We start from the raw sequence: 15,682 nt of genomic DNA on the forward strand, positions 1-15,682 counted from the left end.
TGCCAAGACTTTGCACATGTGCTTTGCAGTTCATTATAGCATCTGTTTCTGTGAATGTTACAAAACGTGCTCGCAGTAAGTTAAAAGATATGTTTGCTATTAGGCAAATAAATACTAGAAAATAAACAAATCATGTAAGAAAGCTGCCTTTCAAATGTCTAATGTACGAAATTCTCCTTATGGTACTCTAGTTTCCTAAGCAAGATTGAAGATTGGGGAAAAAAGTAAAACATCAAAGATAGCTTTAAATGATGCGTATTTTCAAATATCAAACATGATGGTACTATATGCTGTTGAAAATGAAATATGCTGCATTTGTAATCCATATAATCCAGCCTGAGAAGATTTTAGATTCTCTGTATAGTGGGAACCTCTTCTCCTGTGACTGCTGTGAAATTACCTCAGTACCTTGTCCATTTAGTCTGTAGAAAGGAGATCATTACAAATATTTTTGAAATTCTATAAGCACAAGGAATCCATGCAGAAAATAGAAATTTCTTCTCGGTATGAATTATTGATATTATTTATTTAATTATTTATTAATTTTCACATTAAAACTTGCTATCTTTTCAGAAAGCTTCTGAATTAAACTTTGAAAGCCTGTGCATTTATGTCATCTGTGAGACATCCATCTGTAGGCTGAAAACAGAAAATAATTGATTTTCTGTTCTATTTTATTACTATTAGATAAGTAAATATTAATTTTAAAAACCTCTGCTCATTGTGGGTGTCTAAACACTAAATATTTAGTATTTAGTCTAATAGCAGAGATTTCTAGATTTTCAACAAAGAGCTACCTTACAAAGAGAGCAACAGGCAGCTCAGTGCAAGGCTTTGTCCCAGTCCGTACAGACCCCATCAGAAACATCTGCAGTAAATTATAAAAATGGACAAAAGTAGTTAATATCCCTTCATCTCATGTCAGTTAGGCTGAAAACACATGGGAAAGGAAAAGAAACAAAAATACTCCTACAGGAGAGATTCTCTTGCTGGAAATATTAACTGCATTGGATATAGACATAAGGAGAAAGAAGTCTTTGTTGATAATGGCATTTGACTGATTTGGAAAGATATTAAAATGTCAGTGACGTTGGCTCTTTATTTCTTCATGTCATTACTTATGCCTTTAGGCTTTATTGCTTCTTCTGTAAACACCGATTATGGAGTGCCATAAATCATAATGCCCTTTGCTGTTTATGTTACTTCATTAGCTTGAAATTAAAGCAACTCGCATAGGTAGTAGCTTGCCAGTCATGGTGGGAATCTGTAATAGTGTCTGTTGTGATTCCATGAATGCATTCCCTGACATACTGCCATGAAACTTAATTCATGCAAAGTCTCTTTGGCAAGCCAATAATGAGAAGCTCCTGGTTTCTCCAGGAAAATGCCATTCTGAAAAAAGTAATTCAGGAATCAATGTGATCTGAAGTCAGTGGTGAGCTAAGCTATTTTGGCTTTTATATGTAGCAACCTTGTTCTAGGATATAATGCTAATCAGCAAAGCCATTTTCAGGAAGTATTTACAAGTAGGTTTTGGAATAACAAGTTTACTCATTGTCACTTCGAAATGGTGGACATGGATGAAGAATAAGTGGTCTCAGTAAATGCTACACCTGTTACCTCCTCCTGCTGACTAACAGCTTCTTCCTCTCCCTGCAGCATGTGATCAGCTTGCTCTTGGTGTAGCTGCTCTGTTTGGACCATCCCACAGCTCCTCGGTCAGTGCTGTGCAGTCCATTTGCAATGCACTTGAAGTCCCACATATTCAGACCCGATGGAAACACCCTACGGTTGATCACAAGGATGCATTTTATATCAACCTCTACCCAGACTATGCAGCCATCAGCAGAGCAGTTTTGGATCTTGTACTATACTACAATTGGAAAATAGTGACAGTGGTCTATGAAGACAGCACAGGTAAGTGGCACTGGTGCACTGCAAGACAAGTGCTTCAGCTAATGAATGTACATAAATAACTTCTGTGACAAAAGTGCCTGTGATAGCTCAGTTTGGAGTACTTGCACCAAATACAAATAAAAAAGATTTAAGGAACAGTTAGGCTTCTGTGCCTATGGCTTTTGGAACGCTGTTCATTTCATCCAAACTTAAGAAGTCACCTGGAGATAGCTCCAGAATTCTTGGTAATACATCACCTTTTGTTTCTTATTTGTGGAGCCAATATCAGCTTCAAACTGATAAATAGTCTAGGGTGGGGCTGATTAGGGATTTCTACTGAGAGTCTTAAAGAGAATGCATTTACAAAGTAAAAGTTTAAACTGCAGCATTTTAACATAGAGATTATCTTTTTCCTTGGAACTGTCTCAGCAAATCCAGTTGTCAGCTGGGTACCCAATGCTGAATCTGAAAGTTAAAACTTGTGTAAATGTTGTCAGCTTGAAACTCTTAACTCAGATAAGATTATTCCTTCTTTATCACAAGAACCTTCTCTGTGGAAAAGCAGTAGTTACAGCTGTCTGTTAAAATAGCATGGACAAAGAATATCAGTTAAACATCCCTTTCATTCATACAGCAAACAAATGAATAAATGATAATAACAAGAGAATAACAAACTCATTCCTGGAAAGAAGTGATTTCAAACATTATCAGAGACTATGACTTTCACTTTTTTAATACACAGACATTGAACAAGAACACTGATGTTATAAGGCAATCCAAGCCACTTTTGTATATCTTTAATTACCTAGGCTTTACTATTGCTGTAGCTGATACTACTTATTGTACTAACAGCCAAAATATAGCAAGCAGTGAAATTTCCCTCACTGGAGTGAGACTTTGTTTTTGAAAAATCTACTATCTCTTCTGACCATTGACACAGTTGCATTCCAGAGTTTTTTCAGAAGCAGTCCTATCCAGCAAGATCATACACCAAAAATTATTGCATGCACGATTGCAGAGAATATGATCTCTCCTGCAGTGAATATTCTGTCACAGATTGTCCATAATTGGAGTTCACAAGAAGTTTACAAGTAAGCAAACCATTAAAGACTCAGAGAGGTCTATAGCTCTCCCATCAAAATGTGGGAAATATTAAGCAAAACATACCACCTAACTGTTTTTTTTTTTGTTTTGTTTTGTTTTTCACAAGGCACTAAGTTACACTTAAGAAAACAACAAACAGAAAACACAGTAATTTTAACACTAGAAAATATATATTTATTTGTATACATTTGACAGGACATAAGAAGCACATCTCCTGCTGGATACCAGAGGTACATTTCAATGCCAGTATTCTATTCTGTACACCTTAGCCACAGTGCAGGAGGTAGAAAAGAAGGAGCAAGTCAAGCTGTGTTTTCTACAGCAGACTTCTTGCATCTATACTAAGATGGTCTAGATCAGCAGGATTTCTCTTGAGCTACTCGCAGTATATGCAAAAATATACCAATAGGTAAACAGAGACCTTTTTCAGCCTACCCCAATAGCAAATTAGCATTCCAAAACACCAAGTGTTGTGTACATATTCAGTTATAAAAATTGATTGATATGAAAGACACTTCATTTGCAGGAATATTTCCAAAGTAAATTAATCATCAATCATCTTATTAACATGAAGTCAGGGAAGAAAAGAGGTCAACTTTGATCAATGTAAATATTCCTTGGTTTGAGTTTAAATTGATACCATTTAGCTGGAGGTTTTTTTTAGTTCTCATCTCTCGTGTTTGTCATTTTTATACTATAAATAGGAAAAAATCCAAAGATTTTTTTTTCTTTGAGACAAATTATATGTGAAAAGCAGCTTCTTTCCTAATTAAACCACGAATTAATGGCTGTAACACTGAACTTCCCATGATGCATACTCAGGTTGTTTCGGAGATTGCAGATCAGCCCTGCTTCCAGTTTAAGGATCTACTTTGAAGACTGAAAACCCTGCTTTCATCATTCATACTGCAGTACTGATCTAAGCCCACATGCCATCACGACCACCTCTGGCACAGAGGCCACATACCATGCCTGTCTGCCAATCTGAGGTTTCCCCCTATCTCCTGTAATTCACCTTTCATCACCACATGCACACTTCCACCAAGAGAAATGCAGGTTTGGGCAGTGATAAAAAATCAGTTCATCTCAGTGAACTCATGCTTCCTAATGATCTGAATCACTTATACTTTCCTTATCTCAAACAGTATTTAACATCCTGCCAGTTTTTGCAATCCAGCACTCTTTCAGCAGTAACTTTTTTCCAGGTGCTGATTTTGAATGAATACAGGAACAAGAGCATGACAAATTTCTGAAAGACCTACTACTAGCCTTCACAGATCTTTATTGTTTAATAATTTTTTTTTCATTGACATCTACTTTTTGTGATCGGGCAAATTAATATCTTACAATACCTTACAGTTCTGAATTTTTTATGAGCAGGTTGATATATGAAGATGGGCACCTTCCAGGAAGGGGGCAAGTCCTATACATCTAGGAAGCTGCCTATATCAACAGAATTTATCACACCAAACAAAGAAATTTAGTACGATACAGAGCTATCTTTCCTTGGCAGCACAGTGTGTCTTTTACTGTAGACCCAACATTTTGTTCTTCAGCATTTTGTAACCATATCAGATTTGTTCCTAATTTGTCCACTGCTGACACTTAAGGGTAAATTATTACATATAATCTCATACACACTTTTTAATATTGACATATTTCTGGCGTTCTGTAATTTATTTAAAGTTTCAGCATTTATTAAATAAATGGTTGAGTGTTAGTAATCTACGCGGCTGACTCTACAGGACTTTCAATGATAAGCAAATTTCATATCAACAAATCTAGAAAATCTGCAACCAACAGTGCTAAAAATTGTGTTTAGAATAGGAAGCACTTACTCATCCTGCTTCTTATCAAACACAGAAATGTTAGCAACTTTTGTCTTCTACATACCATGCTAAACAACTTTAGTGTCCCTTACAAAGGGACCTACCATACTTTAGAGCTTGTATTTTATTCCAAAATCATATTAGAAAAATTCCTTCATTTTTCCCGAGGTGAGTCAATCAGATTTTTACCCTCTTGTCTCTCAGCCCTCAGTATAAGTAGAATAATAAAATACACTATAGCTGATATTTATTTCTAACTTCTGTCCTTTCTGTGCCATTGAAGGATGGACTTTTAGTCAAAGTGTTGGACTTTCAGCCAAAATTATTTTTCTAGATAGCAAAGCTTCTGAGCATAGGATAAAGATCCCATGGTTTTCTCCCTTTGAAATTCACAGTTTACTCCTTACTGCCTATAGTTTTCTACTGCTAAAGGAAAATAAAACTCCTACGCAAATATTGTTTTATTTTCTTTTAATTGAGACTGACCTGCTTTTTTACATATTAGGCATAACTCCATTTATTATTGGAGTACCCAGGCCATAACCATCATTAATTCTGCCTATTAATTAATTTAAAAGCATTAATTTATGTCAAGTACAATGCCTTACCTGTGTAAGGCAAAGAATTTTTTCTGCTAGTTTTAAAACAGTCCAACAAAACTTGGCTAGAGAGTGTATTGTACATCAAGCACTGCACATCCCAATCTTGGGTACCATAAATTAAGGTTTACCGTTCTATATGGCAGAGCTGGCTATGCATCTTTTTCCGTGGTTTATTTTGTTTGTAATAGATCCATTCCAGTATCTCTGCTTTGCCTATTGGTATTTTGCACATTGATCTGTAACAGACACATGACTCTATTTCAGTTGTCAAAGCTCAAACAACAGCAATGATAGTGCCTTCAGCACAGGTTTGGCTCTGCCTCTTACCTATTCCATCTTCCCTGAATCCTGTGAATTTAAACCACCAGAAGGTGAGAAGGGCAACCACATCAAATGCTTCATCTTCTGTAAGAAAGCCAGACTTTTTCCATTTGATAGCCAGCTCTCCTAACTTTCTAAAATTCTCAGGAGCCAAATCTTTTTGTCATATCATTTCAATCTGATTGCATAGAGCAAAATTTGAATTTTTACAAAATTTGCTTTCTTTGAACTTGCATCGTTCAAAGAAAAGCTCAAACTTGGCTAACCCTAATGGTTTTCTAATAAAAACATTTTCTCTTATTGCAGTAAAACCACTTCATTAACTTTTAAGTGTGAAAGAATAAACTACAGAAATGTATTATTAAAAAAAGAAAGGGGAAATGGGGAAGTGCACACTTTCTACTCACACACTACCACTAGTAGTGTATGATTATTACCACCAGTGTGCATGATTATTTGGCTGTTGGAGCACTGCATTCATGTTAGGCGTGTTTGAATTCCTAAGTATATCACATACAACTTGCTGCAGTTTTAGACACTGTGAAATGATATGAAATATTCAAAGACTTTCACATATTTAAACATTTTGCTTGTGTCAGAAAAGACCATTTCTCATGTTCAAATCAGTAAAAGACAAGTTGGAAAAATACTGAATCCAGCAATGTTAAATACAATTCCCAACACTGTTTCAAAAAGAAAAGGAAAAAGAGTTCTGAAGTCTGGAAAAGAGAATAGAGGCAGTAGGCCAAGAAAATTAGTGCTAAAAGTCTGGTTCCCATTCCTACAGCTTTGGTTTAATGACCCGAATTGTGCCTTTTTTCTCAATAGGACTCTCTTTGGCCTCTTTGAAGTTCGCATTCAGCTACTGCGGCTTCACCTGGCTGTACTCTACAACATTTTCTGTACTGAAGTTCCTGCTCTAGTGCAGACCTGCAAAACGGTTTAAGTCACATCATTTACTTTGTAGAGAGTAAACAAATGCTTAGGATAATGTTACTTATGACTCCTTGCCATACTAGCTGCTACTTCCTTTTTCAGACCTCAGAGGGAGTCACTGAGGCCTCCTGACTATTGTAGACTGAGTGGTTGGTCTCAATAAGCAAGAGGAAATGACAGCTGTAGGAAACTGTGCTTTCCAAAACCTTCATCCCTGACCCTGGGAGTCAGACTATGTACTCAGCACTCAAGATATGTTCCAAATAAAATATCGGTAGCATAACATCCAAGGGTTTGCATTTGTTGAGCAGGAAGAAGAGGAAGAGGAAAACACTGATGATTGATTGATGAGAAGCAGAACTCCTATGTGGCTGAAACAGATAGTTTAATATCTTTTTCTTCTGCCCTTGTAGTTCAAATGCACTGGTGGTTAAGTAATTTCTGATTCTGCAAAGATATATAACAATACTCAGTCTGAGGGTGCAGAGATTCCTTACATGCTGGATTCCCCTTATCCCGAAACTAATTCTATCCTGTTAGAGTCACCGTTCGATATAGTGGCTGAGTCAACAGTTGAATACTTGAATGTGTTATACAACCAAGTTATAGCTTTACAGACAGATTACATAAACTCCTACTTGTTAGTCAGTGTTGGAAGGATGCACTCCATCCCCATAATAATGAGTTCAAATTGTTTCATATTTACACAGGCTGGCTTCCAGCCAGGCTCTAATCTCACAATGTGCGCAGTAATTTACATTTGAATACTCATAATACTTAATATTCTGTATTGATTGTTGATACTCGAAGACCTGAAAGAACAAACCCAGCACTGCAGGCAGAAGGAAAGATTATTTTTTCAAAAAAACATTGCCAGAAAATTGAGTGAAAGCCAACAGCGGAAGCCAACAGCCAACACAGCAATATGTAGCAACTTGCTAACATCAGAAGAAACAGGGATGTTTTGTTTTGCCTTCTATGTGCCACTGGATCAATGAACCACGGATATTGATGCACAAGATAAATATATAACTCCCAGCAGGAGAGCAATGAGTTTTTTCATATCCATCATTAGTTTGGTTTTTATTTAAGAACTGCTCCTTGCTTGTTTCCCCCTCTCTGCATATTGTTAAGACAGCCTTTTACTTTCACACAGCAGGAGATCACAAGTTTTTTTGTTGGAAAATTAAGTTCATGGGTAATGAGAAGGAGACTGCAATCACACACCTCAAAGAACTCTTAACTATCTTACTTTGTTTTTGGAAGCAATACAAATTGCATAGGAGTGCTGAATTAGCTAGTAGAGTTACACTGTGTTTAAATACTTGGGCAAATCTTCAACTGGTTAAGCTTCACTGACTTCAAATAAGCCCTGTAGATTTGAATCAGCTGAAGAACAGCACTAGGAATCACGTTCTTGTGTTTACAGACATAGAACTGGATCTCAAAATATTTCAATACTTTCTAAGATCTCAGAATTGTTGAGTGAACTTAAATAAGTCATTTAATTTTACTATGCCCTTGAGCTTTTTCTCTCTAAATTGATGATAAAAAAAATTAAAGTTCCCCTCTCTAGGGTATTGCAATACATGCTGAAATGAGGACAATGAAAGACATATGGGTGCCTATTAAGAATAATCATTTCTAAGTGCCACCCAAGCTAACCATTGCTTCTAAGTGAGCAACAGTGGAGATGCTGAACACTGAATGGTTTCATTCCACCATTTCTCCTCATCTACATATGCTTACTATTAGGTAGGAAAGTTAGTAAGGGGATTTTTTTAAATCTGTGTTCTTATTCTTTAATACTGAGATACTAATTGCTGCTAGCTACTGCTTTTTTTGCAATATACAGTATCAGTATTGCATCAGAGCAAACATATACTATAGTCAACAAATTCAAAACATATTTCAGAGTATTCAGACGTGAAGCCAAGTATAATCGTGAAAAGGAAAAGCTGTATCAATCAAGAAATTGGCAAATATGAAGATAGCAGCTTGGAAATGTGAAATGTTAGGACTGATAAAAGACACTTTCCAAGTGACAATAAACACTCACTGCACAAAAAAGATTGTTTGTAGAATTGTGTATCATTTTTCAGGTCTAATTCGTCTGCAAGAGCTCATCAAAGCCCCTTCTAGATACAACATTAAAATCAAAATCCGCCAATTGCCGTCTGGGAATAAAGATGCCCGGCCTTTACTCAAGGAGATGAAGAAAGGCAAGGAGTTCTACGTAATATTCGATTGCTCACATGAAACTGCAGCAGAAATCCTTAAGCAGGTAAGAAGAATGGGGTGAAAAAGCATGGGTTAAATTTGCATCCTGAAAGCTGTCAACCTTAATAATTAGTACAAGGGACAGAAGGCACTACAGAACTTGCAGCAATTTCAGCACTCAACAAGATTTCAGGACTTCACAAAGCCAGAAGAACAAGCAGCAATATTGATGTAGATGTCCTGTTCATTGAAGGGGAGTTGGACACCATGACCTTTAAGGGTCCCTTCCAACTCAAATGATTTTATGATACTGTGATGTCTGAAAATACGTTAATAAATATCCATCAGAAGGAAATATAAATTTCTCTTTAAGATTTCAGGATCTGCTTAACTAGGAAGACTGCTACATCTATTTTAGCTTGTTTTAATTTAATAGATACCCTTTATATGCCTTCTCTTGCAAAAAAAAGAAAGAGTCCCATTTTGCAGCACTTAGAGAGTGGCTCTCATTGAGCTATTGCCTCCACAGAGGCTGCCCATCAAGTTCAGTTCTGAATGTAGTAACAATGGGACATTAATCTATTGCAGAAAATACCATATCTGTGCATTCATATCCTGTAACAAAGCAAAATGTGGTCTGCTGGCATTATCTCATTGCATTTTAAACTCTGGGACAGCAAGAAGACGGAATGGAGACATTATCAGAGAAAGAAACTGTAATTTAAACAGGAAGAAAGGCTATTGTTCAAGGGTTGACATGGTCCTGACCTACATGTGAGAACTGGACAGTCACACAAGGCAAGGACAGATGCCACAAGGCCTGATGATAATGGGCTGGGACATTACCAGCGGCACACAAAGAGTGGTGCAAATTAGAATTTGCTGTTGTCACTTGCTATACATTTCTAGACAATCAAAGTCTAAAGCACTGGCTCCTACAAGTCAGTGACCTACATTCAATAATCTCAAGCAAGCAGCACATTGGGAACAATGTTTTCCTTGGATTTTTTGGTTAGTTTGTGTTGTTATTACTGCCAGTCAGTTTAGTGGGAAATGTTGATTCCAAGGGATCATCAAGAAAGCTTCCACTGGTCTAAAGACATAAAGATGGGCTGTCCTGTAAAGGTTAAATTCTAATGCTTCCAATCTGCTATGTTTTGCTGGAATATTTAATGTAGAGCAGCATTCTGTATCAAAGTAGGTATCAATATACTGGATGTAATAGACAGTGGAGCCTGAAGCCGTCTTGTCCACACAGGACAGCCTTGGTCCTGTTAGTACCAACTTGCTGGATGGTGTCCTAAATGAGCTGGGGTGCACAAGCTCCCATGAGCTGAGAGGGCTGGCTTTATTGCTGTCAGAAAAGTGGACCTGTGCTATATCTTAGGGTTTTCTTGGTGCAAGCTATATGTTTATTACAGCCTTAGATGCAGGTGTGGTGTTGGGAACATGGGGAAAGAACCGCTGTGCACCTGCAAGAAGCAAAATATGGGGAAGGGTGGGAAGGAGAGCTGCTGTGCCCTCACCCTGCTTGGCAGAGGACTATCCAAAAAGCATTTCAACCTGACAGCAGGGACAAGGTGCTCCAAAACGTGATTAGTGCGGGAAGGGTTAAACTAACAGCATGAATTTTCAAAGCTCTGCAAGAATATAGTGCAGATGTTTGGCACACTGCAGGAGGCACAAAACTTCAAATGCGCCAGGCTGAGTGTAAAAAAATATAAAATAAAATAACCTTCATGTCAAAAGAAGAAGAGGAAGAGCTAAAAGATGCACTAAGACAGGGCAAAGTGGAAGAACGATTTTTGTGGGAAATGGATCAGGGAAGACAATAGATATGCTGCAGATACAGATAATGCTTTCCAGTGCCTTTAGAGCTCAGAGAGGGATGGTGGATGGTGATGTGGAAGAAAACAAGAAAATTAAGAGAGATATACCTGGGAGTCAGAGCTGTGTGAACAGAGGCATCATAAATACAGGCTAGAAATAAAGGGAAAATAGCTTTTGTAGGAAACGCTTCTGTGGCTGTATTTAGCTGCTGGTAGCTGTAACTCAGATGCTGAAGTTTCTCACTGTCAAAAGCAGCTGTGAAATGTGGAGGTGTGCAGGGCTTTGAATGTGTGTGGCTCGTCTGATTGTAGGTGAGCCACCTGCATTACCATGATTTATGTTCTCATTACTGCACACGGAAAGCTGCATATAATTTTACACTGAATGAGAACAAGATATTGAATAGTATTAAAATTATTTTGAGAAAATTATTTAATGTTAGTAACAAAAAAAAACCAAACAAAAACAATCAAACAAAAAACATACCATCGTTAAATTCTATAAGATTTCTGATAGGGTAGAAATCAGTGCCAAGGGTCACCTAAAGCAGGCCCCAAAAGAGAATTTCTTGTCTAACTACTGCATTTACAGCAACATAGTCAAAACTCAGTAGCCCACACATAAGAAGATAAATAAAGGAGATGGAAATGTGCAGTAGGTTGGGGTGGGAATGGTATTTCACAGATTAAAATTGTAGCACAGTCTTACAAGCATGTGCCCCCTATTTCTTACGCTTGGTTCCTTGTATCCTGCTTGCTGACCAAGTCTGCCTGGGTTCCTCCCAGATCTTTGTAGAAGGGTCTTTATCTCCCTTCTTCAAGTACAGAGAATCTCTCCTCTGTATCAGCATCAACTCCACCTCTTTTGGACACCCTCTCTCCAGGCAGTCAGCATCCCTCACCGCCTCCAAGCCTTGCCTCAGCACCAAGGTCCCTCCGAGCAAGGGTTGGTTACAACAGTGGTGGGCACTGGCTGAGGCATGGCTTGTCTGCTGGGAAGGGGGGGCAAGGAAAATCCAGAAGCTCTTTCTGGGACTGAAGGATCAGTGCATTGGAAATGATGCCTTGAATGTGTCAGTGTATGGAGCTGTGTTTGGGAGCATGGATATGGAGCATGGTAACACTTTATATGTTACCAGGTGTGGAACAGGAGGAGGTGACCTCTTTGCTTGCCTCCTTAGAGCATTTGTTTAGAAACAAGCAAAAAAGACAGATTCCTTCTCTTAAATGGGACAATCTTTTGCTCATTTACAGCTTCAAATAAAATGCCATTGAACCACACTTCTTCGCTGTGCAAAATAATAGGAAAATCAATAACCTAATTTAAACAAAATACAAAGCCTACATGCCTCTGAATAATCTTCCCTCAGCTCCTGCTTTTTCACTTCTCTCTGACGTGTTACAGAGAGCCCAGACTTTCACAATTCCCAGCCAGCTTAATGAGATCTGGTTCTTCCATCATTGGCATCTGGAAGGAGTAAGCAGAAATTGTGATTATTAATTGTTGCTTTTTCCAGTAGTTGCTGTGATTTTTCTCTCCATATTCCCTCATAAGCAATGGTAACCATGTGACTGGTGCATGATGCCTAAAGGAGTTTCATGGCTCTGTTTGCTGGTACCATGCAGTCAGATGACTATCCAAACCAGCTGACCAAAATGACCCACAGGCCACTATTTGAAATAGGGTATATGAAATTACTTGAGCTCAGACATTACACCTGCAATTTTCAAATGAGATGATGCAAGAAGTTGCAGCTGATCTGGACTCTCATAACTTACTTGAAAAGTTTTCTGATGGAGCTTTGAAATTCATGAAGACTAAACAAATTCTCTGACAAGCAGCAAAACCTAGTATGGAATCATAGGATGGCTTGGGTTTGAAGAAACCTTAAAGATCATCTAGTTCCAATCAGGTGCTGAAAACAAGAGCTAAGTGCAGTTGAGGTTTCTAAGGGCAAAACTGTGTTCTCCAAAGTCCCAGCATAGGATCTGTAGGAACCAACTTGGTAAACTTCAGCAGTGCCTGCCTTACCCTGACCCTGTTCCAGTGATGCCTAGCATGTCTTGCCTTTCCAAGCCCCCAAAGACGTACCTGAGAGAGAGTGAGGTAATAGGGCACCCTCCAAAAATGTCTGAAATCAACAGAATTGAGTTCTTTACAAGAGGAATTTAGAATCACTTTCTTAGGAAGAAACATGCTTTTTGCAACACTTAGCTGAAATATTTCATGGACAGAGATTTAGTTCCTGTCTAGACTAGGAAGTAACTGCACAAGTCAGTTAAATCAAGCTTTTACAAATAGTAATCTGCTTTATGTGCGTATCTTCCAAAATGTTCTTACTACTTACTACTGCATTTACTATATTTTTTTTTGATTTTGCCTTTTTATACGAGGAACTCAGTTCAAGAGGTTAAGTTGTTAGTGTTAACCTTCAATTTAGCCTTCTAATACATCAATGCTTGGCATAGATATTCCTGCTAGGCAAACTCATCTCTCTTAAATTACATTGCTACTAGCCTAAAATTATCTACTTCTTCCTCCATAGTTAAAAATAATTTCATGAAATGTAAAGCATATTTGATCAGGCTTAGGACACTCATAAATCATTTTATAAAGACTTTCATGTATGTTTTCACCATGTGACAAAGAGCAAAATAACTAATTTGGTTCATACAGGAGTATAAAAAATGTCTCTGTAGAATGCATTCTAAGTATAGTGATAAATTTGATAATATAGAGAACATAAAACTGCAGTTCTTGAATGTGATCCTCCCAGTAGGCAGGCAGGAAGGGTGAAAATGGCCGTCTCCTGCAGGAAGGCAACATAAGCTGTGTTCTCACTGCTGCTAGAGGAACACCTGCAGCAAATCCTCCCAGATGCCCCTATGCCACAGGGTGAGAAGCAATCTCCTCTCACTGGTTCTCCTCTCTCTTGCACAACAGCTGTGCTTTCCTGGGAAATCCTGATGGGGCTCATGCTTATGTTTAAGAAACTTTATACCATTTTGAGCTGGACCACTGCTGTGACTGAGTGGGCCACAGGTTGCACGGAAGGTTTCCAGTGAGTTGTCATGTCCAGTTTAAAGCTACCCACACTAAGTCCAGGGAAGCACTGCAAGGGCAATATAAGCCTTTTATGCTGAGCAATTAGGAAGCCATGAGGCACAGGCTCTTTTATTCATTGTGGCATATATTACTGATCCTAGAAACAGTGGTGGTGCTAATTAATTGGATAATGAAACACATTCATTTCATATTCATGAAATTGAATAACAGCATGAGTGAGAAAAATGCAAAGTGAAAATGAGTAAAGTATTTGGTGCAGTTCCTACTAATACACTTCACCATCAGTCTGATTCCAGCCTGCCTCCAAGACTAAGACCAGCTCTAAATGAGGAAATAATTATGCTGGCTTTTTTTTAACAAGATGAATAATCAAGTTAGAGCTGAGATACAATACAAGCCAAGAACAAGGAATCCAAATCGATTTACATACATAAGAGATCATGGAATCATAGAATTGTAGGAGTTGGAATGGGACTCTGTAGACTATCAAGTCTAACATCAATGCCCTGCTAAAGCAGATTCCCTACAGCAGCTTATACAGGAAAGCATGCAGGTGGGTCTTGAATATCTCCGGAAGGAGATATCCACCACTCCTCTGGGCAGCCTGTTCCAGTGCTCTCTCACCCTCACAAAAATAATTTTTTCCCCATGTTCAGATGGAACTTTTTGCGTTCCACTTTGCACCCACTGCCCTTTGTTCTATCTTTGGGCAATGCTCAAACATAGCCTGGTCCCGTCCAAACCACAGACAATATTTTTGATCCAGTCTCTGTCCACTTATATACTCTGACCATTGATACTAGTTCAAATTCACATTGCATTTCATAAACCACAGCTAAAAGTACAGGTTTACTAAACACAACCGCAAAACTTTGATTTGAAATGGAGAACTGGAGATGGGAGTTTATTATATTTCCTACCATAACCTATATCTGGGGTTGGCTGAAGAACAGATTTTATATAGAGTTCTGTGGGAAGGAGACCTGCAAGAAGAATACAGAGCATTTTATCATGGTTTTGCTAGTTTACATTCATCTGAATTCCACAGTAAGTAAAAGCTGCTATTATTTAAATAAGACTATTTAAATATATGCATATTTATGTAATTGCATGCAAATTATTTAAATAGGAGAATGCAATCAAATCTCATTCTAATTTCTTATGGGCAGCTATATATGTATAAACAAAACTTACTGATTTCCTGTCCCTCTTCTGGGCTGTTCTGCTCATTTTCTGTACTGGGGAGGCTCAGTGGGAAGAGCCTGTGCAGCTGCTTTGCCAGGTTCTTCGGAGATGTGTCAGCCTGAAAGGGATCTTTGCTCCCATCATACTTTTCTTACTGTCTGCCTCAGGTAGTTCCTGGAAACTGCTGTCCCCATATCTGCTGCTGCTATGTTGCAGACAGACAGCAGAAAATGAGCCCTTGCTGCTGAGAGCACGCAAGTGCAACTCTTCTAATTACTCTAATAGGTGCTTTCAAATCATTAAGGTGATGCTTTGGGGTCCTCAGCATGGTACCTAACATCCCTCCTGCTGTTTCTTATACTTGCCTTCATTTCCTGTTTTCCTAATACCATCCGTCAGAGTGAACTCTCAGTATGGTCATCAAATCTGTCCATTCACTGGGAATTATACTTAGCCATTATGTTACCCTAAAAGAGAAATAAATAAGTTATTATTGCAAAGTCTCTCATAACCGTGAATAAAAAGCACCTTATTTAGGTCAATCTACAAATCTAATTCACAAATCACAACAAAGTCTAAGGGCTATGTACCTGTTAATTAATTATCATTGCTAATGAGTGTTGGGAGGTGGGGAGGGACAACCAGTGCAGTCTGTTCTTATGATCAGTGCTAAGTAAGAGAGCTCAGAAACAG

General features: G+C 38.2%; 1 protein-coding gene across 2 annotated transcripts in view; it reads left to right on the forward strand.

Moving 5' to 3' along the window:
• The window catches only part of GRIK1 (glutamate ionotropic receptor kainate type subunit 1), a 155,663-nt gene that overhangs the window by 84,433 nt on the left and 55,548 nt on the right, over nt 1–15,682 (forward strand). For both annotated transcript variants that reach the window (XM_042867762.1, XM_042867763.1), the window contains exons 3-4: nt 1,660–1,917; nt 8,791–8,972. In XM_042867762.1, the coding sequence (XP_042723696.1) occupies nt 1,660–1,917; nt 8,791–8,972 (440 nt within the window). The remainder of the gene's footprint in view (nt 1–1,659; nt 1,918–8,790; nt 8,973–15,682) is intronic.

This window comes from Lagopus leucura, unplaced genomic scaffold, assembly GCF_019238085.1.
Source record: "Lagopus leucura isolate 7727_CA_CO unplaced genomic scaffold, USGS_WTPT01 Super-Scaffold_100001, whole genome shotgun sequence".
Taxonomy (NCBI): Eukaryota; Metazoa; Chordata; class Aves; order Galliformes; family Phasianidae; genus Lagopus; species Lagopus leucura.